Source organism: Nasonia vitripennis, assembly GCF_009193385.2.
Source record: "Nasonia vitripennis strain AsymCx chromosome 3 unlocalized genomic scaffold, Nvit_psr_1.1 chr3_random0009, whole genome shotgun sequence".
Lineage (NCBI taxonomy): Eukaryota > Metazoa > Arthropoda > Insecta > Hymenoptera > Pteromalidae > Nasonia > Nasonia vitripennis.
Window position 1 is genome coordinate 570,422 of NW_022279629.1, and position 26,028 is coordinate 596,449.

The 26,028-nt window shown below is 33.4% G+C and overlaps 2 protein-coding genes and 1 long non-coding RNA gene across 6 annotated transcripts in view; 2 read left to right on the top strand and 1 right to left on the bottom strand.

Annotated features, from left to right (window-relative positions):
• Positions 1–26,028, top strand: part of LOC100117878 (putative fatty acyl-CoA reductase CG5065) — a 267,482-nt gene that overhangs the window by 704 nt on the left and 240,750 nt on the right. Inside the window, exon 2 of one of the 4 annotated variants that reach the window (XM_032601844.1) lies at positions 533–775. The exons of 1 other annotated variant lie outside the window; for it this stretch is intronic. The gene's annotated coding sequence lies outside the window, so the exon portion shown is untranslated. Of the gene's footprint in view, positions 1–311; positions 776–26,028 lie in introns of those variants that run through there. 2 more of the 4 variants (XM_032601843.1, XM_031927037.1) reach the window with 2 other exon arrangements.
• LOC116738662 lies at positions 17,854–20,738 on the top strand. The gene is made up of 2 exons (XM_032601845.1): positions 17,854–18,089; positions 18,169–20,738. The coding sequence occupies exon 2, from the start codon at positions 19,589–19,591 to the stop codon at positions 20,456–20,458; it is 870 nt and encodes a 289-aa protein (XP_032457736.1). The 5' UTR covers positions 17,854–18,089; positions 18,169–19,588; the 3' UTR covers positions 20,459–20,738.
• Positions 20,786–21,388, bottom strand: LOC116416847. The gene is made up of 3 exons (XR_004227180.1): positions 21,337–21,388; positions 21,029–21,140; positions 20,786–20,935 (listed from the first exon to the last, which is right to left on the bottom strand). It is a non-coding gene; the product is annotated as an uncharacterized LOC116416847 (long non-coding RNA).

Sequence of the window (26,028 nt, forward strand, 5' to 3'; positions counted from 1 at the left end):
TTTATTTTATTATTTCATATTAAATGTTTACAAGTCTTTGTCTATATTTATTCATAACTAATTTATGGTTAATTGTATACTAGCAGGGACACTAAAAATTTCAATGAATTTTCAATAACAAAATTATATGCCATGTTTGATTTCGATTTCAATGAATTAGCAATTATGGAGAATGATTGAGGTAGCATGAGTGAAATATGTGAATTCTGTAATGCGAAACATTTCAAATTTGAAATATTATGTGATAAGAAGTTTTCAAATTGTTGCAATACACGAAACGTTGTATTATCTGACAATATCACTTATCCTTAACGTTTAAAAGAATTAGTTTCTGGAAATACTGACGAAAGTAAACGCTTTTTAAATAATAGTAGACAATATAATAATACACTTACCTTTGAAAGTTTTGGAGCTAGATTTGATGCTCTTTTCGGGAAAGGCCCTTAAGTTATTCGAATTCATCATTGATAATAAAATCGCCTCGCAATCACGATTACAAACTAATGTGTCATATTCTTTAATGCTATTAAAGGAATTAAATAATTATTTTCGACAAGTAAACATGTACGCTAAATCATACAAAATGATGCACGAAGTCGAAATGGAAGAACAAAATCGTTTGAAAAACAACAACGTTGAGTTCAATAGTATATAAATTATAATATATTTAACATGCAATTCTAAACATAATAAACGTAGATATAACGCAGCTAAATGTTATGAAGCAACTGTGGTATTTGTAGGTGAAAATGGTCAACCACCAGAAGATCGAGATGTATGTATATATTTGAAACATAAAGCACCTAATAATATACCGTACATTAGTAATCATGTAGATCCTATGTCATATCCACTTATGTATCCTAATAGAGGTTTTGGATGGATGCCCAATATAAAAAATAAAAATAACAAAAACAATATTTTTATGCTATAAGTTTTTGTCATAAATTCAGCATTAAAAACGATTTTAATCCTCACTTAAACTTGGGTAAATTAAGAAGTTTACGATTATTTTTTTTTTAATAAAAATCAACGCCAATTAAGGACAGATTCATACAAAGGTGTCATGGATAACTTAAAAATAAAAGTAAAAACAAAAATTGGAAAAATGGTTATACCCTAGTGGAAATAATTGGGTGTGCCAAAGTGTGTCAAAGTGTGTCAAAGTGTGCCAAAGTGTGCCAAAGTGTTCAAATTCGGTAATTTGCTGCACTTTGGCACACTTTGACACACAAGGGTTTTTCGGAAACAAACATCTCTTTTTTGACAAAGTATAGCACAGTATAGCACAGTTTTGCGCGGTATGGCACAGCATGGCACACTTTATTACACTTTGGAACACTTTCAATATTTTATTTTATTTATTAAACCAATATAATAGCTTACATAGTATACATTACCAGTACGCATACTAGCAAGCCTTGTAGCGGTAAACTAAGTTACCTGTGTACAAGCTTGGTATGTAACAAGAAAACTTAAAACTAGTACTTAAAACTAAAGATAATTTTCTTATCAGATCCTTACAACAAACACTATTTACATTTTCGTAAACTTTAACAAATTTAAAACTATTTAAAAAGTAAGTTTTGGTTTTAACCCAAATCTTAAATTTACTTTTTGCCGCGGTTTTGCTTATATCTAATTCCTTGAGCTCATTTGGTAGTGAATTATAAGTTATAATGGCAACTGTTTTTATCACTTACTCGTTTTTTGCTCTTTGGTACAATTAAGCTTTTTTTCCTAGTAACACTTGTAGACATTTGGAATTGAGTTTTGAGATCATTATAATGGATTTTAAGGGATTCAAAATTAAAAAGTTGCTCTAGGTTAAATGGTCTATCTAGTATACTAAAAGTATTTTTATTGATAATCTTAAGAATTTTTCTCTGTAAACTTTGCAATAAATCACGGTTATTTCTATAGGCACCACCCCAGGCAACTATTCCATAGCTAATTATGCTATGGAAGAATGCATAGTATATCATTCTTAAAGTTTCTGTTGACATAGTATGTGATAATTTGTGAAAAATATAGACTAGATACTTTGTTTTTTTAATTATATATTGGATCTGTTTATCCCATTTTAGATTGAAATCTATGACAATTCCCAAGTATTTGTAATTCTCAACTCTAGCTATCTTTTTATTCTGAATTTTTTCATCAATATGCGTCGGTACACTGTCGCAGTAGCTTCCAAATGTCATACAAACTGTTTTATCCACGTTTAGAGATAATTTATTTACCGCTAACCATTTGTATATCACAGTAAGAAATTCATTCATATTTTTTTGTACCTCTATCCACGTATTGCCTGTTGCTATTATTGCAGTATCATCTGCATATGATAGAATTGATTCTAATGGAATCTCCTTTAGAACATCATTTATATATAAAATAAATAGGAGTGGACCCAGTATTGTACCCTGTGGAACGCCCATACTTATTAGTAAGCTATCACTTTCTACACCGTCAATTTTAACAGTTTTGTATCTGTTATTTAAATAGCTTCGAAGTAGATCCAACTGCTGTCCTCTAATACCAATACAATACAGTTTATCTAATAACAACTTATGGTCGACTGTATTAAAAGCTTTACCCAAGTCGGTAAAGTGACTATTGTTGGTATCGATTTATCTATGTTATGGTGCAATATTTGCGTGATATAGTTTAAGGCATTTTTTGAACCTATATTTTTCATAAAACCAAATTGGTGTTTGGAGATTATGTCATTATTTTGGATAAAATCATATAGCCTGTTATAAATAATTCTTTCGAAAATTTTAGCAACATTAGATATGAGTGAGATGGGCCTATAATTGGTAATGTTATGTTTTTCCCCTGCTTTGTATTGTTACGTCCTGACTATCCTAAATTGAATAGATAGGAACGCAACGATATGTGTAGTGGCGAGGCTATAAGAAATTGTTAATTCGCGCCTAACACTCTCACTGTTAGTAAACTAAATGTGAAACTTACCTTTACGTTGAACCTGATACTAGTTGAGTAGATTGCAGCTGTAGACTCGTACTGGGTAGTTTGGATTTTCTCGTAAATGAATATAACTCACAAGATCTCTTTTACGGTAAACCGATCGTTTATTCAAATAATTTTTAAGTGAAAGTAAATAATAAATCTCGTTTTAATGTAAAATAATATTCTCACTTAATTTAAAAGAGCTAAGACTTGTAGTTTATAAAATCTGTATATTTAGACTTTGTAAGAAATATATAATTGCGGCTAGGCGGCTTTAAGTTTTAAAATAATTGTCATCGATGGTCGGACCGGCGCGATACGGAGCTCGTGAATGACGACGAAAAACTGTCAATGAAAATCGTACAAGACTTATTTAAAACTTCGCATCTTTCTAAAATTCGGTCATTTGTTTCGCAAGGTAAATCGAAATCGTATTACAAAAGTGATTATTTTGCATTTTGCGAACTCAACTCATAAGCGACACTGACGCATTGGAAAATTGAGATTCAGCAGTTTTTATTTAATTTAGGCCATATCGAATTGTTCAAATCATAAAGAAATATTACTAATAGTAAGCATACGTCGTACGACGTAACAGTATATTGGAACGATCTCGAACTTTTTTAGTACATCTGGCGATATAGCTTTTTTAATGTACAAATTTAAAATATGCGTTAAGGGTACCGCAATATAATTAATTACAAATCACTTTTAAGGTCTTAGCATTTATTTTGTCCACTCCACCATTTTTTATTTTTAATGCATTGATTATGTTTTTTACTTTATTCGTGTTTGTAGGTTTTATAAATATTGACTTTGCATTAATATCCGGTAGTTTAAATTGAGCATTATGGGGTTGCACGATATAATTACTTAATTTCTGGCCGATCTCACAAAAAAACTTGTTCATGTTTTTAGCTATCTCAACTTTCTCTGTAACTTTATTATAATTTATCTTTATATAACTTATGTTTTCATTAGATCTTTTTTTGTCAAGTTAATTATTGTTTATGATTTCCCAAAGTTTTTTGGGGTTATTTGCATTTCTTTCGACTAGTTTTTTATCATATCTTAATTTGGCGTCTTTCGTAACATTCTCTAAGATTTTGGAATAGGTTCTGTATTCAGTTTTAAGTTGTTCATTATTGATATCCAACTTCCAGAAGTTATATAAGAATTCTTTGGTTTCGCACGATTTAATTATGGCATCAGTGATCCAATTCTTCCTCCCCACCTGTTTAATATTTCTTTGATTCATTTTGGATAACTCTATACATTGTTTAATCTCATACAACAATTTATCTGTGGCCAAATTAGGATCCTGATTTGTGATAATTTTATTCCAGTTTCTTGTTTTGGCACTGTTTATTAATTTTTTATAATTGAAAACTATTGTTGGTTTGTTATGTACTATTTTCATTTTATTGAGAGCTATAAATATAGGGTAATGGTCTGCTATAGATAGTTTAAGTTTATAAGTAATTGTATTTAAGTTATCAGTTTTTATGAAAATATCATCAATGCAAGATCCCTTTGCAATGCCCACAGGCGGCCTCATAATTCCAACGATTCCAGGAATGTTTCCTTTATTGAAGAAATTACACAGGAATTCTTGGCTCATATGATCGCAATCCAATATATCAATATTGAAATTTCCTATTACTAAGTGATTTTTTATGTTCCTCTTTTTTAACAAATATTTATTTAAATCTAATACAAACTCAGTCTTAGGTATGCCATGAGATCGGTACATGGATGAGACTTCAATATTGCTATTATTACTTAAATTAATTTTTGTATTTACAATTCTAATCCTACCCTGTTAGACTATTTCTGTGCTCTGAACTAAGTATCTATAACACTTTAACGCCATTCCTATTAATCCTACTATCGTTGTAGAAAGAGTCGTATTCATAATTGTTTCCGATCAGTTAAAAAAATGTATGATTTGCCTGCTCAAATGTTTCAGAAAGAATAACAGACGGCTTAACGATCAAACTTTCAAAAAATATTTTTACCTTATCAAAATTTGCATTCATGCTTCTTACATTTAAGTGCATAACTATATCATTTTCGTTACTAATCGCCTTGTTTATATTGCCGATACCACTGTATGTTCTTTTCTTTCTGCATTGAATCCTTTTGAATTATATCTAAATACTCTCTTTAAAAAATGATGGCCTTTGTTGTGAAGAATTTAATACGTGAATCTGATTGGTTGCCGGTTGGTTGCCTAGACAACGTCATCAGAACCGCGCTTTAAATTCATAACCGTCAAAACAGTTATAACTCATAACCCTGGTAGAAATGTTTGAGGTGTTTGAAATGAAATGTGGAAACCTTGATAACAGATAAAATATATGTAATATAACTAGCAAGACATTTTAGTAAAAATTAATCATTACCAAGAGTGTGTAGTATTACAACATGTGTATTGTAAAGTGGCGCCCTAACCCTATTTGAAGTAGTAATAAAGTGTGTGAATATTATTTAGTTTTTTTTAAATGTCAATGGGAAGTTCAATTAAAAGAATAAAGAGTTTAAAGATATACTGTGTCTCTGTGCCCAAAGTCGCCCTCGGTGAGGTTTGAGAGGTGAATTTAAAGAAAAGTTCAGTATCCGAGTCAGTAGGTTTAAGTCTATCATTATACAATGCTCTTTGAATTGTAAAAAGGGTACTAGACAACTAAAATATGACACTGCCACTTCCTATGTTACCTAGAAATATGTAACCTAGATGATTCTGATTTAACTGTTTTCGTTCATATTTTCACATCCACGCTCATGCGAATATTTTAATTGAGCAGGTCAAATTTTACTTATAACCATTTACGTAGAAACTACTATCTCTGGCACATTGTATTTCTGGTTTCTAGCATATTTTTACACGGAGAAAGTGATAAATGACTTTTAACTTTTAATAGTTGTGAGAGATTTTGAGACCGATACCTGTTTTTCCATTTTTGCATTTATTCTCATTCAAAAACTAACAGGTCTAGAGAGCTCATATTTTGCATATAGATTTTTTTTTGTGATTGTGAAAAGATATTTAAAGTTGAATCGACCTTAACTGAAAAGCTTCTGATTTCGACTACGACACTGATGTGATGCAAACTCATGCTATACGACTAAATAATTATCATGGGTATTCTAGTCGAACACAAAAGTATTTCAGTTAATGTTGATTCAACTTTAAATATCTTTCCACAATCACAAAAGAAATCTAGATGCAAAATATGAGCTTTCTAGACCTGTTAGTTTACGAATGAGAACAAACAGGTATCGGTCTCAAAATCTCTCACAACTGTTAAAAGTCAAAATTCTAATTAATGCCTTGACAAAAAACCTAAAATTCTTATCGCTTTCTTCATGTAAAAATAATACAATGTGCTAGAGATGGTAGTTTCTGTGTAACTGTCTACGAGCAAAATTTGATACGCTAAATTAAAAAATTCATATGGACCTCGATGTGAAAATATGAATGAAAACAGTTAAATCATAATCATGTAGGTTACATGTTTTCTAGGTAGCATAGTAAGTATCTGTGTAAAATTTCAGTTGTATAGCTTTTTTATAATGCAAATAAATGGCATTTTAATGATAGACAAACCCACTGACTCTTATATTGAACTTTTCTTCAAATTCACTATTCAAACCAATGATGACGACACTGAGCATTATTAATATATTTATTAAAAAATAGTTTTGAGGGATTTAGTAACATGTTACATGCTTATAAAATATTAGCAGACGTTAGTGTGCCGCCCAACACTTATGGTAGATTTTCTACCAGTATTACTAGACAGAAATAGAATCAAGAGCGCGCGAAGCGCGCCATCATTCCTAGTAATTAAAAGTATCCATTTTATCAATTTAAGTTTTACCGCTTTTTAACCTTGTATTTTTCGCTAAAGCAGCTTGTTGTTGTGGTGTTCGAGCCATCTTCAATTGTTGAAGTTGTTTCTGCTTGGCTGCCTCACTACTATCTTGTTTATGTTTTGTAGATTTAGGTAGTTCTTGTAAAGGCTGTTTCCTTGTGTTGTCTGTGAATGGGTTATGTGTCTCTGTTGTGGTATCTCGTTCTCGATACACCTTATGCACCGTTGGTGAGGTAGGTCTGATAGGATAATCAGTAGAGACTATGAATATGCTTATTTTTTTCTTAAGGATGTTGCATTGTTTTGTATCACTAGCAACGTGATTAGTGTCACGCTTTGTCTTGTATTTGCTGTTTGAAAATTCACAATTTAGACACTTTATGGTGTTGGCATGCAGAATTGTTAATGCATTTGTTGCCGTTGTGCCCAAATCTTCCACAATTGTAACATGGCTTCATATTTATTGTGTCATATACTTTGCAGTTCTGGTAGCCAACGAAAATCTTGCTTTTGTTCTCCTTGATGAATTTGTATATGTCAGCAGGAACCTCCATTAGTACTGTAGTTAGGTTACTAAAAATGCTTTTGTACATATGTAGTATGTACAAAAGCCCCTTGTTTATGAAACTTTCAAAATTTCTCATGTTTATATCGTCCTCTATGTCCTCCATTTCCATGTTACTATAGTTATCGATTCCGACAATTTTAATTTTAGAATTTTCCAACGTATCTTTCCTAACCTCACATATACCTTCGAGGTTATGTTTTAATACAGATTCAGTTAGTATAACACTTTCACTGTTTAAGCAATCAATTATTAGTTCTTCTTTTCTGTTTACGTATAAGTTTTTTGTTTGAATTTTCTTTTCATTAACCAAGCACTCAATAACTTTCTTTTCAACATCTACAGCTTTGTTGCTCACATCTTTTACAGTTATCTTAGGCACTTTCTTTTGCAGTAGTTTAGACAAATCCACCGGCAGAGAACCACGGGCAGTATTATTGCCCTGTATATTCTTATTTTAACGTTTTTAGACAATAGCCTCGACTTAAATAAATTACTTACGGCGTAGAAGCAGCATTACCCGAATAGAGTCTCTTGTTTATTTCGACATTAATCTCGTTTCTATCATTTATGGTCGTACCCAGATACCTGAATTCGCTAACTATTTCAAAAGTGAAATTCCCAACTCTGAAATCTCCCTCCCCTCTGCAGATGCCTAGTTTATCCACAATCATGTACTTTGTTTTTGATTCACTCACTTCTAACCCTGTATACTTCGCCGCTTTTATGAGGATTTCCGCGTTTCTTGCTACCGTTTCCCTACAATCCCCTAGTATATTCAAATCATCTGTGTAGCCTAGTATCTGCGTTGTTCCATTAAGCGTTGCGCCCAGCTGGCTAACTTGCATTTTTCTAAGGACATACTCTAACGCTAAGTTAAACAGCACCGTTGAGAGCCCATCTCCTTGTTTTAAACTATCGCGTATCGTGAAGGGTTCTGATACATTACTGCCTACTCGGACCTTTCCCGTGCTTCCTTTCATACATATTTGAATCAATCTCACGAGTTTTTTTGGTACACCGAGAAGTACTAGAATTTGATACATTTTGCTTCACTTAATAGAATCGTACGCTTTTTTAAAATCTATAAATAGTTGGTGTATGGTTTCGCAAAATTCGCACTTTTTCTCTAACAACTGTCTTATGGTAAACATTTGATCGCTCGTCGATCTCTTGCGCCGAAATCCGCACTGATAATCTCCTACTATATCTTCCGCGAATGGAGTAAGTCTAGCTTGTATTACGTTTGACAGAACTTTGTAGCACGTTGCTAAAAGTGAGATACCCCCTATAGTTGTTGCAGTCTGTCTTATGCCCCTTTTTAAAAATCGGTATAATGATGGATTCCTCCCAATTTTCGGGTATTGTTTCATTTTTCCAGATCGCACCTATTAGTTTATAGATTTTAGAAGTAAGCTCGACGCGCCCATACTTGAGTAACTCAGCTGGTATAGAGTCATTTCCCGCTGCTTTGTTGTTTTTTAGTTTTTTAATCGCGGCCTCTACTTCTTGGTAGCTCGGTTCCTCAACGTGGAGTCCGGCAGTGTGAATTTCGTCCCCTAATTCTTTGCTATTTTCGTGCACGTTTAATAATTTATCGAAATAGTTTGTCCACAGCAACAGTAATTCGTTGTCATTTGTTACGAGGTCCCCGTTTTCGTCCTTCATCAATCGCGCTCTACTCCTAAAACCCATTCTGATGGCGTTAATCCCTCTGTACATTTAGCGGGGGTTATTTTCCTTACTGTTATTTTCTATTCTCCTAATAAGATTCTTTTGATACTCCCGCTTCTTATTTCTGTAGATCACGCCCGCCTGTTTTCTTACGTTAGAATATTCTTCTACGGTCCTATCGCTTCTATTGTGTAAGCTATCTAATTTAGCCTTTTTGCGCCTTTCAAACCAGAGTTCGCACTCTTCGTCAAACCATGGTTGGCTCTTTGGCTTTTTCTTTTTACCCAGTACTTTGTTCGCGGCCTCTTTTACCGTTTTTTCGATGTCCCCCCATAAGCTATTCGGTTCGGCATTCCCCTCCGGCGATGTGTTTGCTTCTTCAAGTGCCTGAAACCTATTATTAATTTCTATCTGGTACCTAATTCGCTCTGTTCTATCTCGTAGCTTTTCAATATCGAAGCTTTCTACCTTGTGCGTTCACTTACTATTTTGATTCGCTACTAATCTAGCTCTTAATTCGGCTACTACTAGGAAGTGGTCCGAGTCGCTATCTACCCCTCCATAAGCCCTTACGTCGAGAACGTTAGTATGATGTCTTTTTTCAATGAGAAAGTGATCAATTTGGTTCTGTGTGGCCCCGTCCGGCGATGTCCACGTTGCTTTGTGTATGTCCTTGTGATTAAAACACGTAGTTTTAATTATAAGATCTTTTGCTGCCGCGAAATTTATGACTCTTATACCGTTATCATTGCTGGCTTCGTGCAGGCTTTCCTTCCCTGTAGTAGGCCTAAACATTTCCTCCCTACCTATTTTAGCATTAAAATCGCCTAATACTATTCTTGTGTCGTAAGACGCGAACTGAACGATTACCTGCTCTAAAGTTTCGTAATAGAGATCCTTAGCTTCTTCTTCTTTGACCTCCGTAGGATAGTGTACATTAATAAATATATATCTATACCATTCACCTTCGATGATGATGTATGAGAGCCTATCATTGACGGATTTGAAACTTTTAACCGAATGTATGATGCTTTTGCTTACGAGAAATCCAGTGCCTAGGGATCCCTCGCTCCCGACCCCATACAGGTACGTAAAGTTACCCGATGCTAGTACTCCGCCATCTGGCCACCGCGATTCCTGTATTGCCACCAAATCTAGATTGTACCTATCAGCTTCCTTTATGAGTTCTTTAAACGCGCCTGCTCTGTATAGACTGCGAACATTCCAGGTTCCGACCCTTAGGTCCCTTTTGGTTTGGTTTTGATTTTTTTGAGCCATGATGTTATGTTAAACCCGCGCGCTTCGGATCCTGTTCCGATCGCAGGTGAGTCCACCGTTCTAGAGGTGATAACCCCCATACCTCTCTGGAGCTTCCCGACTTTGACGAGGACAGTGTCAACTCGTCGTCAGACATACTACGGTTTCATTCTCACATCCTAACGCCCTCCTACAAGGCAGCGCGTCTTCACTGGCATCGTTACCGCGTAAGACCAGGTGACGAATCATTCTACACATCCCCTTTCGGGGCAGTTGTCATCGCTCCCGCATCCTCCTCGGCAGCAGGATTTTTTCCATGTTTGTAATGTGTGATGAAAGAGATAGATTTAGAGATAAGAGATAATGTGAAGTGTTTTTTGTTGTGGTGCTTGCGCAGTGTTTCTAGATGAATGCGTTCGACAGTGTGGGCTCATCACACCCACGCCTGTTCCTATCGGCTATCCGCGACTGCTTATTCTATTTATTCGCAGCTAACCTCTTTCTCAGGGGCTGTTCCTCTATCCGCAACCTGAGGACGCGCTGTGTAGTGGTGATAGGCTCTCACCCGTCCGATCTGGGCGACAACGCCCAAGACCCGCTTAGGGTAGCGGCATTGTAACAGAATGAACATGAATGTAGGTCAGAGAATTAATGTTACAATTGACTATAATTTTAATAAAAATAACTCAAGAAAATTATATTTACTAGTAACCTCGAAAAAAAATTATATCTCAATATTTGTAAATAGCTATCATACATTAACCGTCAAAGAAAGTAATTAGCTCAGATGGTAGAGCAATGGATTTACACGCCAAGGTTCTGGGTTGAAATCTCGATCAAAGAAAATTTATTTCTTCTTTAATTGGGTCTTTATGTATTGTTAATTATCCATTTCTTGATTTATAAATATTATTTTAATATTTTAATAATATTTTTGAATGTTATTATAACTTACGCTATATTCACGCTATTATCACGTGATGATCAGATGAGAAATTGGTCAAAAATCTCACATGATTTGTTCAGTTCATTTTTAATTAGTTAAGTAGTGTAGATGCAGGTTTGGGTATTTGAATTTCGCGCCGCTGCGCGCTTTCCGTTGTGACGTTGAGCGGCGCGTACGCATGCGTTGAGGCGCGCGCCGCCGGCCACGCTCGCGAGCGCGTGAAGGGCTCGCGCGCGCTTACTCCTGTTAGGACCGCCAAACGACTCGTACGTTCGGCTTTCTTGCGCTTTTCTACGTTTGCTTGGTAAGGTGAATTTGAGATCTGCCCTTCTAGGAGCAATCACTGTTCACTTCGTCGTGCTTTAGTGTACTTGCGTTTTGCGGAAATTTCGCGATCGCGTCGTTCGCGTGTGTGTCTGGTGCGCGTGTGTGTATGCCTTGAGGCGTTAGGCTAAGTGTGCTTTCGGAAGGTGCCGACGTTGTGGACGTGGTTTCTTCCAGGGCAAGCGAGCTGCGGCAACACCTTGTTGCCCTCGTGCCAAGCGTCTGGCTCCCCAAGACGTCGTGGCGCGGTTGGTACACGGTTGCGGACCATCCTCTCGCTCCCTAGGCCCTGCTTTCAGACCTCAGGGATCAGGACGAAAGCAGCGGCAGACTATGGCGAGGCCAGCTCAGCGTCTTCTTTAGCTGTAGCTTATTTCTTTGCGACATTGGGGTAAGAGAGCTCTCTGCGTGCGTCAAAGGTACCTCGCGTCTTTGCGTTTCTGCATGCGTCTTTTTGGATAAATTTTTCTTCTCTAGAGTCACTTTTCTTTTCATTCATTTATATAATTTCCTTTTCTTATTTTCAATAAAGCTTACACTTGCTGAGGCTTTTCCCTCTGATCCATGAGGGTTTTTACGCCACAGCAAGTACACTTTTCTTTTACCGCGAAATAGTGTGTTTTTAATTAGAGAACCCTTCACTCACTAAATCCCTTTTCTTGTTAGAACTCACTCTGAGTTCTTCCACTCGCTTTTTAGATTATTATTCATAAATATCACGTAATTTTTTTGTGATTTTCTCGTGATTTACACGTGGTAATCACGTGATTTTTTTAGTATAGAGATTATGCAGAGGGAATAAAATATCAAATTTACATATATCTAGATATACATACGCTCAGTGATGGCTTATAAATATAGTATATTGAACTATGTAGTCATAGTACACGTATTTAATGGAAGCATGTGTGAAAAGTTTATTTTTTTAAGAATGTAGTGTAAGTGTAGTGAAGAAATATCAGTTTCTGCCTTTATTGGTCTACAAAAGTATGTCTAAAGATGCATATACATGGTGATCATGTAAAATATTGTATATTTTATATATATAGTGAATTTGATTTGAAAAAGTTGGTTCAAGCAAGTATGATGTCTAATATAAGGGCACTGCTTATGCACACAGATGAAAAGTCAATTTTTGTGAATTAGGCTTCGCGAGTAGGAAAACTTTTTTCAATTGGGTATTTAGAATTTTCAAATACTGGAAATTTGTTCAAAATTTCATTTTCTACAAAATAGCCAGACTTCTTTTATGAAATCTACTTTTATATTAAAGTGCTTAATGTCCCCGTGTGCCTTTCACATATTTTCCCAATAACTTAACATCTAGGATATAATTTTAAGCTTTACAATTTTCGGGCCTTAAAATTTTTGGGTCTCAAATATTTTTGGACTTTAACAGTTTTGGATCTTAAAATTTATAATACTAAACTTTTTGGGCCTTGATAATTTCGGGTTATTTAAATATTCTTGTATGCCGTAAAGCCATTCATATCTTTTCTTAATAACTGACATATATATCTATTTGTATAATTCTTATCTCTTTGAATTTTTTGATGTTCTATAAACTGTGTAACAACATAGACTTAAGGGTAAGAATTTTAGACCCGTCTCTACGATTGACAAAGCGAACAGCGCCCCTCCACTGAAACCGATAAAGTCGACAGTCACAACAAGTTTGTAGCACAAAAAGTTCAAATGAAAAACTATATACAAGACCAAAGCTAATATGACAATCCAAAGCAGAATAAAAATTGAAGATTTATAAAATTCAAAGGCCAGAGCAGACTGAGCAATTAAAACAGACTTGTGAAGTTAGCGCCCGGAATAAATAAATATTATTATTTATTAACTTACCTTACGGAAAACGATTCCTCCTCACTTGCGGAAATAATCTCCACTCAAATTTTCACTTGCGGATTTTCCGTTTTTCAATAAATGTAAAAAGAAAATCGCCGATTCAGGCGCGGCGCTAAAACTATACTTGATGCTATTACCTCGAAAAACAACATTTTGACATAAATTTTTTATTGAATTCGATTTCTCCTCATTTGCGGATTACGTAGGAATCATTATTATATGGATTATTAATTAAAATAATTTAAAAAATCATATCATAAATTTTACTCGGGAACCTGGTTTATTTTTAGTGACTTTTGTTCCGTCCGTTCCGATATTATCCCTAAACGTGCCTACAGACGCTGTGACGATAAAAGTAATGTAGTATATTACGAAAAATCGGTGTAATCTGGCCTGAATATAAGTGCATAAATCGTTTCCTCCTCACATGCGGATTATCGTCCAATAGTTGAAAGATGCCATTGAGCTGCATTATTATTGAAAAATATCGCCTAAACATCGCCAGCCACATAAGCCGATAGGTTATGTAGCATCAGCTGATTATTGTTTTCGTCGTGTAGCTTTGGCTCTGCAGTAATGACTGGACGTTCTGGATCATCTCTGTTTCTCATCACGGTTTGCTGAATATTTAACATCAGATAAGTATTACTCTATCAACATTTTTACAATCTGTGTAAAATCGATCCGGGTACTTTGTGTTTTTCTATTTTTTTTCCAGGATTTTAACGCTGCAAACACAGTTTCGGAAGGACGCTTTAAGGTTAGAAAATAAACATTTTACTCAAAATCATGTCTTCTTTTACTATTTAATTTATTTATACATTTAGAGATTACCAATTGTACTCTTATCAACTGTATTTTTGCATAAAGAATAATTAACTAACTTTTAACGTAGTACGCAACTTTTTTTCATATAACATGTTATCAAATTTCTACGTACATTACAATAGCTATTTTTAATGTGTATATACTTTTTTTTTTAGGTATTGAGTTGTTTTTGCCAGATCATCTTTCAAATACCAATTATTCTTAACAGATCTACAATAAGTCGTATAATGTACTAAGTGCTAAATTTTGATGCACTATAAGCTATTACGCCAACTAACATAAAAATTGTTTTGTGTATCATTAGTTTTACAGGCATGTTTAATATATTAAAGGTTTGACTTTCAGAAAAATTTTGCATATCAATAAAAATATACTTTGATAAATGTGTATCTAAAGTATATTCCTGTATGTAACAATCAAGTTTGTTCAGATTTAGTATTTCTGATATTATTTTTGGTTGCAATAGCACATAAAAAACATCTGTTGTGCATTCATTAAAAAATTGCTGAATTAGATGACCAATAGATTTTTTGTAATACAAAATACCATGTTTTACATCAAAATATTTGAAACATAAATCAAATCGTTTTTTATAAAATACTTTTTGTTTTTCAGTTAATAAGTATTCTATCATCACTGCTCCAAAACATGATTTATTTTGGCAAGTATCATTAACAATAGTTTCATAAGAAGCGTAACTTCCATATGCTGAAATGCATAGTTCCATTATACTGTCAAATAAGCAGGAACTTGTATACGCGTATACAATTTTGTTATGTTCAATAGGTCTTCGCAAAATACCATTCACAATAATATCTTTAGATGATTTTATTTTAGATTGACTATATTGAATTTGAATGTCGGAGCATGGTTCTAAATATTTTCCTCTTTTCTTCGTAACGTTACTTTGAGTAATAGAGTTGTCAAGATCAGTACATCCTGCAAGCTTGGAACTATTCAAAGACAAAGATTTTCTAATGGTTGGAGACATTAATTTTTCATTTACAAGGTACGCTTTTCCAAGTTTCATTGAACCATCAAGAAAAACGCAATACTTTATATTTGTTATATGTCTCATATCGCTGAATAATGATTCTGAACGACTTGATGAAGCTACGGTAATCTTAGAGCTGTAAGACTCTGTCAATATGTTTGTCCACGTGGGGTACTCAGAACATAAATCTTTGAAATTCTTAACCAGATCAGGACAATAAAAATCATTTTTATTCGTTTCAGCAATATACTTCATCGCACTTAATCTTAAGTTCTCTATTTCAGTTTCAATGCTGTTAAGATCATCTTCCTCCGACAATTCATCGTCATTTAATTTCTGTTCATTACAGAAATCACAGGTACATGACTCTTCGCAATACTTACATTCATGAGTTTTTATAACACTAAACAAATATGAAGAACTTCGAGCCACATTAATCACCTCCAATTCCAGGACTTAAGCAGACAATGAAAACTAGTTTTACTACTTTCATAAAATCTTGATAAGATGTTGATGTACTTAGATATGAAATAATTCTCAAGTAAAAATCTTTAATGTTCGGTGAGTATTTATCAAAACATTTCCATTTTGTAATGGATTTTATTAAATGAGCAATATCTAATCTATATAAGCATGGTGGCAAATCATCTCTTAATTCTCAAAACTTTGTTATGGCATGCTAACAAATATTCTTTGTATGAACAATTATTGAAGGCTAGGCATACAGCATTTTGAAGAGCACTCGATCGATCTGTTACTAGTTGCTGAGGTTTTGAGGCACCGGATTCAAGCCATAAGCTCAAGCAATCTTTTAAAAAAATTGCTACATGATATTCAGATAAAAATTGAAAAACAGGATAAATTTTTCCACCAATTGATGCACTTATAATATATAAAAATATATGTGACGAAACTTCACTTCCAATCCTTATTTTTTTCACAAAACGTCCAGCTGCGTCAAGAGATATAGTGACATCTTCTTTAGAGTTAATAGTGTTCCAAAGATCCATCTGCTCAGGAGACCAAAATACAACGTTAAATGGAAAATCTCCAATTTGTTTAATTATTGGAGACCATTTTTCATCAAATTTCATTGAAATTATTGCATCAACAACATTTTTAGTAGATTTTACACCGTAGGCTTTAAAAATACCATCCTGTCTTGCTTTTCGCAACACAGGAGTTGTGTGAACAAGTGGTCCTTCAACATTTCCATAAGCGATATTTTTCTCAGCTTCATGCCTCTTGAATTTTAACGCTTTTTCATGCATAAGAATCTTTTGACACTCTTCTCTTAAAGGTCCGGATAGAGGTCTTTTAGTAAAATGTCTAATAGACCTAGAGTCTTGTGTGCTAATCTGGAATGTATAGTTTTCTGCAGATGTCATGTAACGACAAATTCCTCTCATAGAATTTCCACATTCCTTGCAATATCCAAAAGCTTGATAGAATCATCTTTACGAGTTACATATCCTTTCTCAAAACTATAAGGACAAGGTATCTGCTCACATGAGCAGATCTTCTGAACTATAACGTGTGACCATCCTTCAGGCAGTACTTTTTTTCCTTTTCGCAATATTGGTTCAATCCTTTGCCATTCTATTTTATCAAAGGAAATTGTAAATTCAATTTTTGAGCAATTGTCTATAGCTTTTTTCTTTTTTTACATTTGCTATACATTAAACATTTTGATTCTGTAAATAATACTGTTTTAATTTTGAGCTTAATCCCTTCCAATCTTTTAACACATAAAAATATAAAGTAGATCCACAAACTAAATGATTTATTGCTGAACTTGCTTCTTTCCATACTTTGTCTGACTTTTTTAGCACTTTTTCATTTTTATCAAAAACAATTTTTTTTTGCAAGATCTCGAAAATTTGATCAACCGACACTGCTGAGCAACGAGGCATTGCTGTAAGACATAAAAATATTAAATATATTTTAACAATTTTATTTATATCAGTGTGTATAAATCATATGTATACTATGGAAACACTGTTTGTACTATACCGTGAATTATAAATTGTATTTAATAAAAAAAGACGTTTCAAACATTATAAAAGTGTAGTTGTTCATCTAAGTAGCAAATACTTATAAGATAGTTAATATTTCAAGATGCGATTGATCTGCAAAAAAATCACATAATTTATATTATTGTTTAGAATATATTATTCATCATATTATGGTAATTTTTCAACAAGTTAGCAATAACACTATCATATTCCATTAATACAAGTTTTATCAAATATCCTGAATTAAAAAATGGATAATAGTTACAAACTATTCGAATTAGATGTGAACATAACCTCAATTTGACAAATCTTAAAAGAATAATGCAAACGCAAAGGTGGATATATAATTGTCAACAAAGTTTGAATATTCTTAATATTTATGCAAACCATAAAATACTTTTTAACTGCAGTTGATTCTAGTTGTTTATATTGACTATAAAAAAGACGTAGCTTGTGTCTATACTGTGATTACAAGTTTATGGACGAATTCTCACGAAAAAAGCGACGGTTGGGTTGGTCGCGCTATTCCACGAAATCTGTTCTTTGTTGGTTATCCTATGGAAGATACAGCTGTTACCGGCCTTGTTTTTAAAATGCTCCTGTTCTCTGAGCTTTCGGCCGCTCGAGTCATATCGAAAAACATTATTTGCATTATACATATTTAATAATGAGTGCCATAAAAAGTCATTAAAAATCTGAAATAAACATAAGTGACACTTGAATGAACGTTTCAACAGTTTATATGTTTTAGGATACGTAAGGAGGTTATATAAATTAGGTAAACAATGAAATGATTTCTATTTATATTTATTTTAACTTTTTTTATAACAATAACTTAAATTTTTTTAATAAATTAGGATGCCTGCTGGTAAACGAGCTGTACAGCATTCTGTGAGGCTAGAAGAGCTGAAAAAGTTTAAAGAAATATTTGATGAAAATGAAAACTTATTACCAAAGTCAAATGCAATTTGGACTCAAGTTAGTGAAAAACTTGACGTTAAAAGAAGGAACATATATGAATATGTTCATCAAGACAGACAAAATGTTAAAACGAACCTACTAAAATATTTTCGTGATAACGAGAATGCAAAAAATGCAACAAATTGCAATGAAAGAGAAGAAAATGAGCAGAATGATATAAATTATAATCTAAAAAATAATGATCAGAAATATAGATTGAAGCAATGTAACAAAGACAGCTATAATAACGAAAGCTCTGAAGACCAAAACAGCTGTGAAGAAAAAAGCTCTGAAAAAAAAGTGTAGAAAAAACTGATCAAAAATACTTCAATGTATTAGATATGTTGCATCAATTAAGACTAGATATGCAATTTAAAAAATTTATACGTCAAATCAATTATGTATATTTTTACTGTATGTGGTGGAGTCCAGAACAAATACAGTTTTACAGATCAGTTTTAAGAAAAATTAACTATTTAGAACTATTGGTATTGGAAGATTGTGTTAATGAAATAAGTATTTCAAAGAATACGAGTGGAAAGATAAATTTATGTACAATTGTTGGAGCTTCTGATTCAAGTCAAGTGTTTTCATTTTGTCAAATGCTTTCAGAAAGTTTTGATAAATTATATCTGTTCTTCTCAGAATGGATAAGATCTGGTGCATCGATACCTGAAGAAATTCTTTGTCCTCCTATATACAAAGTTTTATCCGCTGTTTGTGATGCATTCAATGGATCAATTACTTATGAGCTGTATCTTCAGCAATGTTTTCTTGTTCTTTCAAATTTATTGGTTTCTAATCGTTTACCAAAGTTCACATTTCATATACCGATCACAAGTGTCCTCACATGGATGGAAGAATTAGAGTGCTTTAAAAAGGATAGTATAAAAAGATTCTATATGCATAGTATTTTATACTTAAGTTCAATACACGAATGGGATGGGCTTTTGAATGCTTTAAAAGAAATATTTATTCTTTTACTAAGTGAGTGCGAAAATGAGCATGTCATTAGATATAGACAAAACTTAATTAAAAAATTTGAATCACAGGGTGCATTAAACTTTGATAAGACACAAATTGGTAACATATTAGATATAATAAATACAAAAGTACCTGAAAAATTGACAGAATTTTTTGAACAACAAAGCAAAGACATTGAATCTTTATACAGTAGTGGAGAAAGTTTTTATGACATACTAAATGCCTATTTGTGTAAAGAGTTTACTAACTATTTAATTAAATGATGCACTCATTTTCCATTATGAACCTCTTTATTAAAAAATAAATTCAGTCGATTGTCATTGGCATCCTCGTATGTGGCCGTTACTACTACAAAAAAAAAATTTTAATGTTGATCAATACATTCAAGAAAATATTAAAAAACTAGAAAGTGAAATTCGAAGTGCAAGAATAGAATTATCTAGCCAAAAATCATTAAAAAAATCTGAGAAAAAAAATTTAAATGAAAGTTATTTTCATCAAAATGAAAATTGGATGGGTTTAGGTAATGAAAAATATGATTTCTGTATTGATGAAAATGAAACACTTGAAACCTTAGATGACGAATCAAGTTTTATGCAAATGTCAGACCTCTCGGTATCTCATAAAAAAGAATTGCATAAAAGTGAAAATGAGGCACTTGAAGTAATCGATCATGAATTGACTTATAATGAAGAATTGCATAAAAGTGAAAATGAGGCACTTAAAGTAATTGATCAGGAATTGAGTTATAATGAAGAATTACATAACAGTGAAATTTTAGACATTATAAACTCCAATTTAGAATCTTCCGAAAGTCTACCATTTTATGATACAACTGAAACTAAAATTGTTGAAAATAGTAAATTCCAATCAAAGTTATTACCTGTATTGCATAAACAAGAGACTTTAATTAATTCAAAACTTGAGAAAACTACAGAAGTACAGATAAGAAACATTCAACAAAAAAAAGTTACTACACCGAATATCACTAAAAGTTCAAGTAAAACTATTATTAAAACTCAAAATCAACCAGTAGAATCTTGTATAATTCAAATAAATGCTATAGACTTATCTCAACACACATTTCAGATAAATGGAAATAAGATGGATCGCATAAATTACAATGATGTATTAATTTCAGTTATCCATACCTGTCCTTTTGATAGCATATTTGAACTTATTATTCTTACGGTACAAAAATAAAATGAAATGCAGAACTTATTATATAATCCAGTAAATATAGGTAATAACTTGAATGTTTTTAAAATACTGTTATGTTATCTTATTAACAAATGTTCCATTGACTATCTTTACAGAGAGAGAATACGTGTTATGTTGCAAGTTAAAACATTAAAAGAATTGCCCAAGAAATTAAATTGTAACTACAATGTAAACAATTTGTTTTCAATCCTTGCGGAATCTTCTTGTAATAACACCCAAGAGATATATTGTCATCTTTGTCAATATAGATCATCAAAAACTGTACCTGTAATAGTACCTAATTTGTTATCAACCATAACAAATGGTATCTCTTGTTTGGAAAAAGAAATAACAAATTCTTTACATAATACAAACGTGTATTGCCAAAATTGTTCTAACTATGCAAGTTTGACGTATAACATTAATTCCTATTTAATAATAGACACAGAAGACTGTTACAGAGATGATGTAGTAGAAAATCTGAAAAAACAAAAAAGTAAATGTATTAGATCAAATACAGCGATCAATATTCAAGAGATTCCCAAGGTTATAAAAATAAGGGATGCTAATTACTCGTTATCAGGACTTATTGCGTTCACCGGTTCAAATGTTAGTGGAGGTTTAGCCCATTATTTTACTATTTTCAATCATAGTGAAAATACATGGGAAATACGTGATGGATTAGCTGAAACAGTTTGCAAAAAGATAATAGTGGATAAATTTCCTGTGATGTGTAAAATAGCTTCATTACTGTCTGTTCGACAACATTATAAAAGTTGAATCTGATAAGATTAAGCAAATTTGTTATAATACTATTGTTGAAATTCATAAAAGAAATAGAAAATAAGACATGATTTTGAGTAAAGTGTTTAATTTCTAACCTTAAAGCGTCCATCCGACTCTGTGTTTGCAGCGTTAAAATCCTGAAAAAAAAAAAAAATAGAAAAACACAAAGTACCCGGAACAATTTTACACAGATTGTAAAATGTTGATAGAGTAATTCTTATCTGATGTTAAATATTCAGCAAACCGTGATGAGAAACAGAGATGATCCAGAACGTCCAGTCATTACTGCAGAGCCAAAGCTACACGACGAAAACAATAATCAGCTGATGCTACATAACCCATCGGCCTATGTGGCTGGCGATGTTTAGGCGATATTTTTCAATAATAATGCAGCTCAATGGCATCTTTCAACTATTGGATGATAATCCGCATGTGAGGAGGAAACGATTTATGCACTTATATTCAGGCCAGATTACATCGATTTTCCGTAATATTCTACATTACTTTTATCGTCACAGCGCCTGTAGGCACGTTTAGGGACATTATTGGAATATCGGAACGGACGGAACAAAAGTCACTAAAAATAAACCAGGTTCCCGAGTAAAATTTATGATATGATTTTTTAAATTATTTTAATTAATAATCCATATAATAATGATTCCTACGTAATCCACAAATGAGGAGGAATCGAATTCAATAAAAAATTTACGTAAAAATATTGTTTTTCGAGGTAATAGCATCAAGTATAATTTTAGCGCCGCGCCTGAATCGGCGATTTTCTTTTTACATTTATTGAAAAACGGAAAATCCGCAAGTAAAAATTTGAGTGGAGATTATTTCCGCAAGTGAGGAGGAATCGTTTTCCGTAAGGTAAGTTAATAAATAATAATATTTATTTATTCCGGGCGCTAACTTCACAAGTCTCGGCGAGAGCAGCGGTGCGATTATAATTAAAGAAGGAGTAGCGAGCGAGCGGCGGTGCGGTGTGCGCAATATATGATAAGTGTATGAATGATAAATGTATATAGGTGTGAATGTATCTGTGTAGGTATGAATGTGAGAGTTTTTCCGGCGGCTCGATACCCGCTCTCTCCGTGGCCTATTTGTATAAGGATCCGTATGAGCTAGCCAAAGCGCAACTAAAGCGCCTAGTTGCTCTTGAGCAACTTATGCTTTGAGCAGGTAAAAGACTTAGAATATTTTCGAATATTTCTCAAACTAATAAAATTTCTGTATCTCTAAATTCTTATAAATTTGTCGAACCTGATAACGCAACTAACGCGTAACAGTTAGCGAAACATAAAATAATTTCAAATCATTTGTATACTTAGAAAATCGTGATCTAAAGCCAATAACGCAAAATAAAGCGTAATGTCGTATAATTATATTGTATAATCAGAGCGAACATATAAAATTCTGTTACCAAGAATTATTGCTATTTACGCAATATTCTATCTTAAAAGACTACTGATAGAATATATTTTGTTTATTTAAAAGAAATAACATACTTTAATTATTGAAATAACTTTCTACCACCAGGTATTCCAGACCTATTACATATTATAAGAATATACTATTCTATAGAATCAAATTTCTATTTGAGATCTGCTGTCAGAATCCAGACGCAGATCAGTAAATGATCATTGCTCTTCTCAAAAAACTAAAATCTTATACGCGCACAAGACCGAGAAGAGTCGTGTCCGTTTCAAACGTTATCTTGATTTAAAACCCACCTACACCTTGAACTACAAGTTCTATACAGAAAATATACTTTTTTAAATAGAAAGAACATTGAAGAGAGCCAGGCGAGAGCAAGTTGTCGCTTAAAACAAAAGTTTCCGCACCCGCCTACTCCACTCGCCGCAAATGTTTAAGGCAAAAATATATTACTTAACGAAATACACCGGCATATCAATGGGAGGCGAACGACAACAATGATAGTATTTTAAAAATAACTGATATCGGATACCCGACGCTTCGAAAGTTCTCTGCGGGAAAATATTTCTATTTAAAAAATATGCCGTATATCGAAGGGTGGCGACTGAAATTGAAGGTAGCGTTTAAAACGAGCGCTTTTAAACTCACCTATACCACGCGCCACGAAATACTCCATGCGTCACTGTCACTATGTGATCTAACCTTTAAATATACTATGCGGAAATTTAAAAAAAAATTCCGCACGCGTCGCAATTTCCAGTGGAAAAATAGTGTAAATGAAAAATGTTATTTTCCCACCGTTACTCAAGTATATACCCGCGTTAATACGTGAACGTGATAGATTTTTATAGATGTAACAATATTAAGAGCATTATTTACTCGTTTATTGGCAGCGCTTACGGGCCGTATGAACCCTCACCTGCTAGTTTCATGAGGAGCGCAGTTTCAGCATATCTATAGTCTATACATCTAAGACTAATGTGCATTAACCTAACTACTCAATGCTCCCAGAATTTAATAATTCATTTAAACTACACCTCTGTACATCGAAGTAAGAAAACATTTGATGTGCGAGGTGTAGTTTAAATAAATTATTACACTCAAAGAGCGTGGGGTGAGTGGGTTTAGAAATTTTGGGTTTTGATTTAGTCCTCGCTTCGCTTGCCTTCCTCCGATGTGCCTATGTGTTTTGAAAATAAATGATCACACTTGGGAAGTATGAAGTACTTTGGTTTTAGTATTTTGGGTTCAAATTTATTCCTCGCTTTGCTCGCCTTCCTTTGATGTCCCGTCGTGTTTTTAAAGTAAATTATTGTTCTCGGGGAGCGTGGGGTAATTGGGTTAACACATTTAGGTTTTAGATTTATTCTTCGCTTTGCTTACCTTTCATCGATGTCCCGTCGTGTTTTTAAAGTAAATTATTGTTCTCGGGGAGCGTGGGGTAATTGGGTTTAAGCGTTTTGGGTTTACATTTATTTCTCGCTTTGCTTGCCTTCTTTCGATGTCCCGACGTGTTTTTAAAGTAAATTATTGTACTCGAAGAGCGTGGGGTAATTGGCTTTAAACATTTAGGTTTTAGATTTATTCCCCGCTCTGCTCGCCTTCTTTTTAAGTGCGAGGTGTAGTTTAAATAAATTATTACACTCGGCGAGCGTGGGGTAATTGGGTTTAAGCGTTTCAGGTTTACATTTATTTCTCGCTTTGCTTGCCTTCTTTCGATGTCCCGACATGTTTTTAAAGTAAATTATTGTACTCGAAGAGCGTGGGGTAATTGGCTTTAAACATTTAGGTTTTAGATTTATTCCTTGCTTTGCTCACCTTTCATCGATGTGTTGACGTGTTTTTAAAATAAATTATTTTACTCGGGGAGCGTGGGGTAATTGGGTTTATACATTTGGGTTTTATATTTATTCCCCGCTCAGCTCAAACTCTGATGTGCCAAGTAGTTTGAATAAGTTATTTTATTTGGAAAGCATGGGGTACTTGGTTTAAGTATTTTGGGTTTAGATTTATTCCTCGCTTTGCTTGCCTTCGTCCAATGTGCTAACGTAGTCTTTTGGTAAATGTTTTTTAAAAAAAGGGCTTGTGGAGAATGTTAGTTGAACAATTTTGGCCTTACATTTTATCCTCGCCTCTTTCCGATGCGCCAATACAATTTTAAAATAAAAAATGTATCAATATGAAGCAATTAATATTTTTTTCCACAAAAACGGAATTCCGATATCAGATTCGTGCTTAGCAACCCCACAAACGGTATATATTTGATCCTTATTGTGAATCATATGAAAGAAGGTGAATTTGGCCATAATTTATTAAAAACAATTGTTTTAACAAATGATTTTGCAAATCTAGTAATAGATTCGTGATCAGTCACCTTTAAAACCCCTAGAATAACACTAGTGTTTGTTAGATCTTAAATTTTGCAATAATTTGCATAATCAGCATTGTTTGAAAAATAATTTTGCATATCTGATATCAGATTCGAGTTTAGCGATCCTAAAATTTTAGGGCTGATGTGTTGGCCATTTTTGATCGACCATTTTGAATTTTTATCGTCAAATTTTGGTTTAGCGATGGCAAAAATACGACAAGAAACAAATTTTCAGAGCCATATAGTATAAAAACGCATGCTGTAGTCGGTCATGTTGGATCAGCTATTTTTAATTTTTGTTCTTAAATTGTTATTTGTATAGATTATAAATTTTAACAATCGATGCCTTTACTTATGCATTATCAATATTTATCCTGTTAAACCTGCAATTATTCGTTTTGATTAAAATGGAATCAAGGTTGACATCAATGTTGAAATCAAGGTTCAATCAAGGTAGTATCGACCTTGATATCAAGGTTGATATTAACCTTGATATTTTTGACCGGGGCATTCATTCGACCTTGGGGCGCTATGCGCTTACCCACTACGTGGAACCAGTGACATAATGAAATTTCACCATGTCGAATTTTTCAACATGGTGAAATTTCGCTATTGCCTCAGCAGCGATCGTTAACCGCCCGCTCGTCGCTCTCCTGTCCTGGCTGATCCCAAATAGATATGTTTTCAACTGCTTCTCGAGAATTTTGAGCAGCTATCTATGCAATGTCTTCTTTGCGATAGTTTTCCTAAGTTTCTTCGAGCGAGTTTACAAAGAATAAAAGATCAGTGTATCATTTCTGATTTTTTTCCGCTTAAATTTGATCGCAAGCACGTAACTCCATGTTTTGGTTTCTCGAACTATAAAATTCTTTGCTAGTCCGATCAGGCTATCAGATACGCAGCTTTGTTGCCTTGGTTATCTTCCTTAAAATTAAGCTTCATGTTATTACTATATTAAGCTGTAGTGAAATGTGTGTGG

Bases quoted from the DNA above. Each gene is read 5' to 3' on its own strand.
- LOC116738662 (XM_032601845.1), top strand. From the start codon at position 19,589: ATGTGGCCGTTACTACTACAAAAAAAAAATTTTAATGTTGATCAATAC.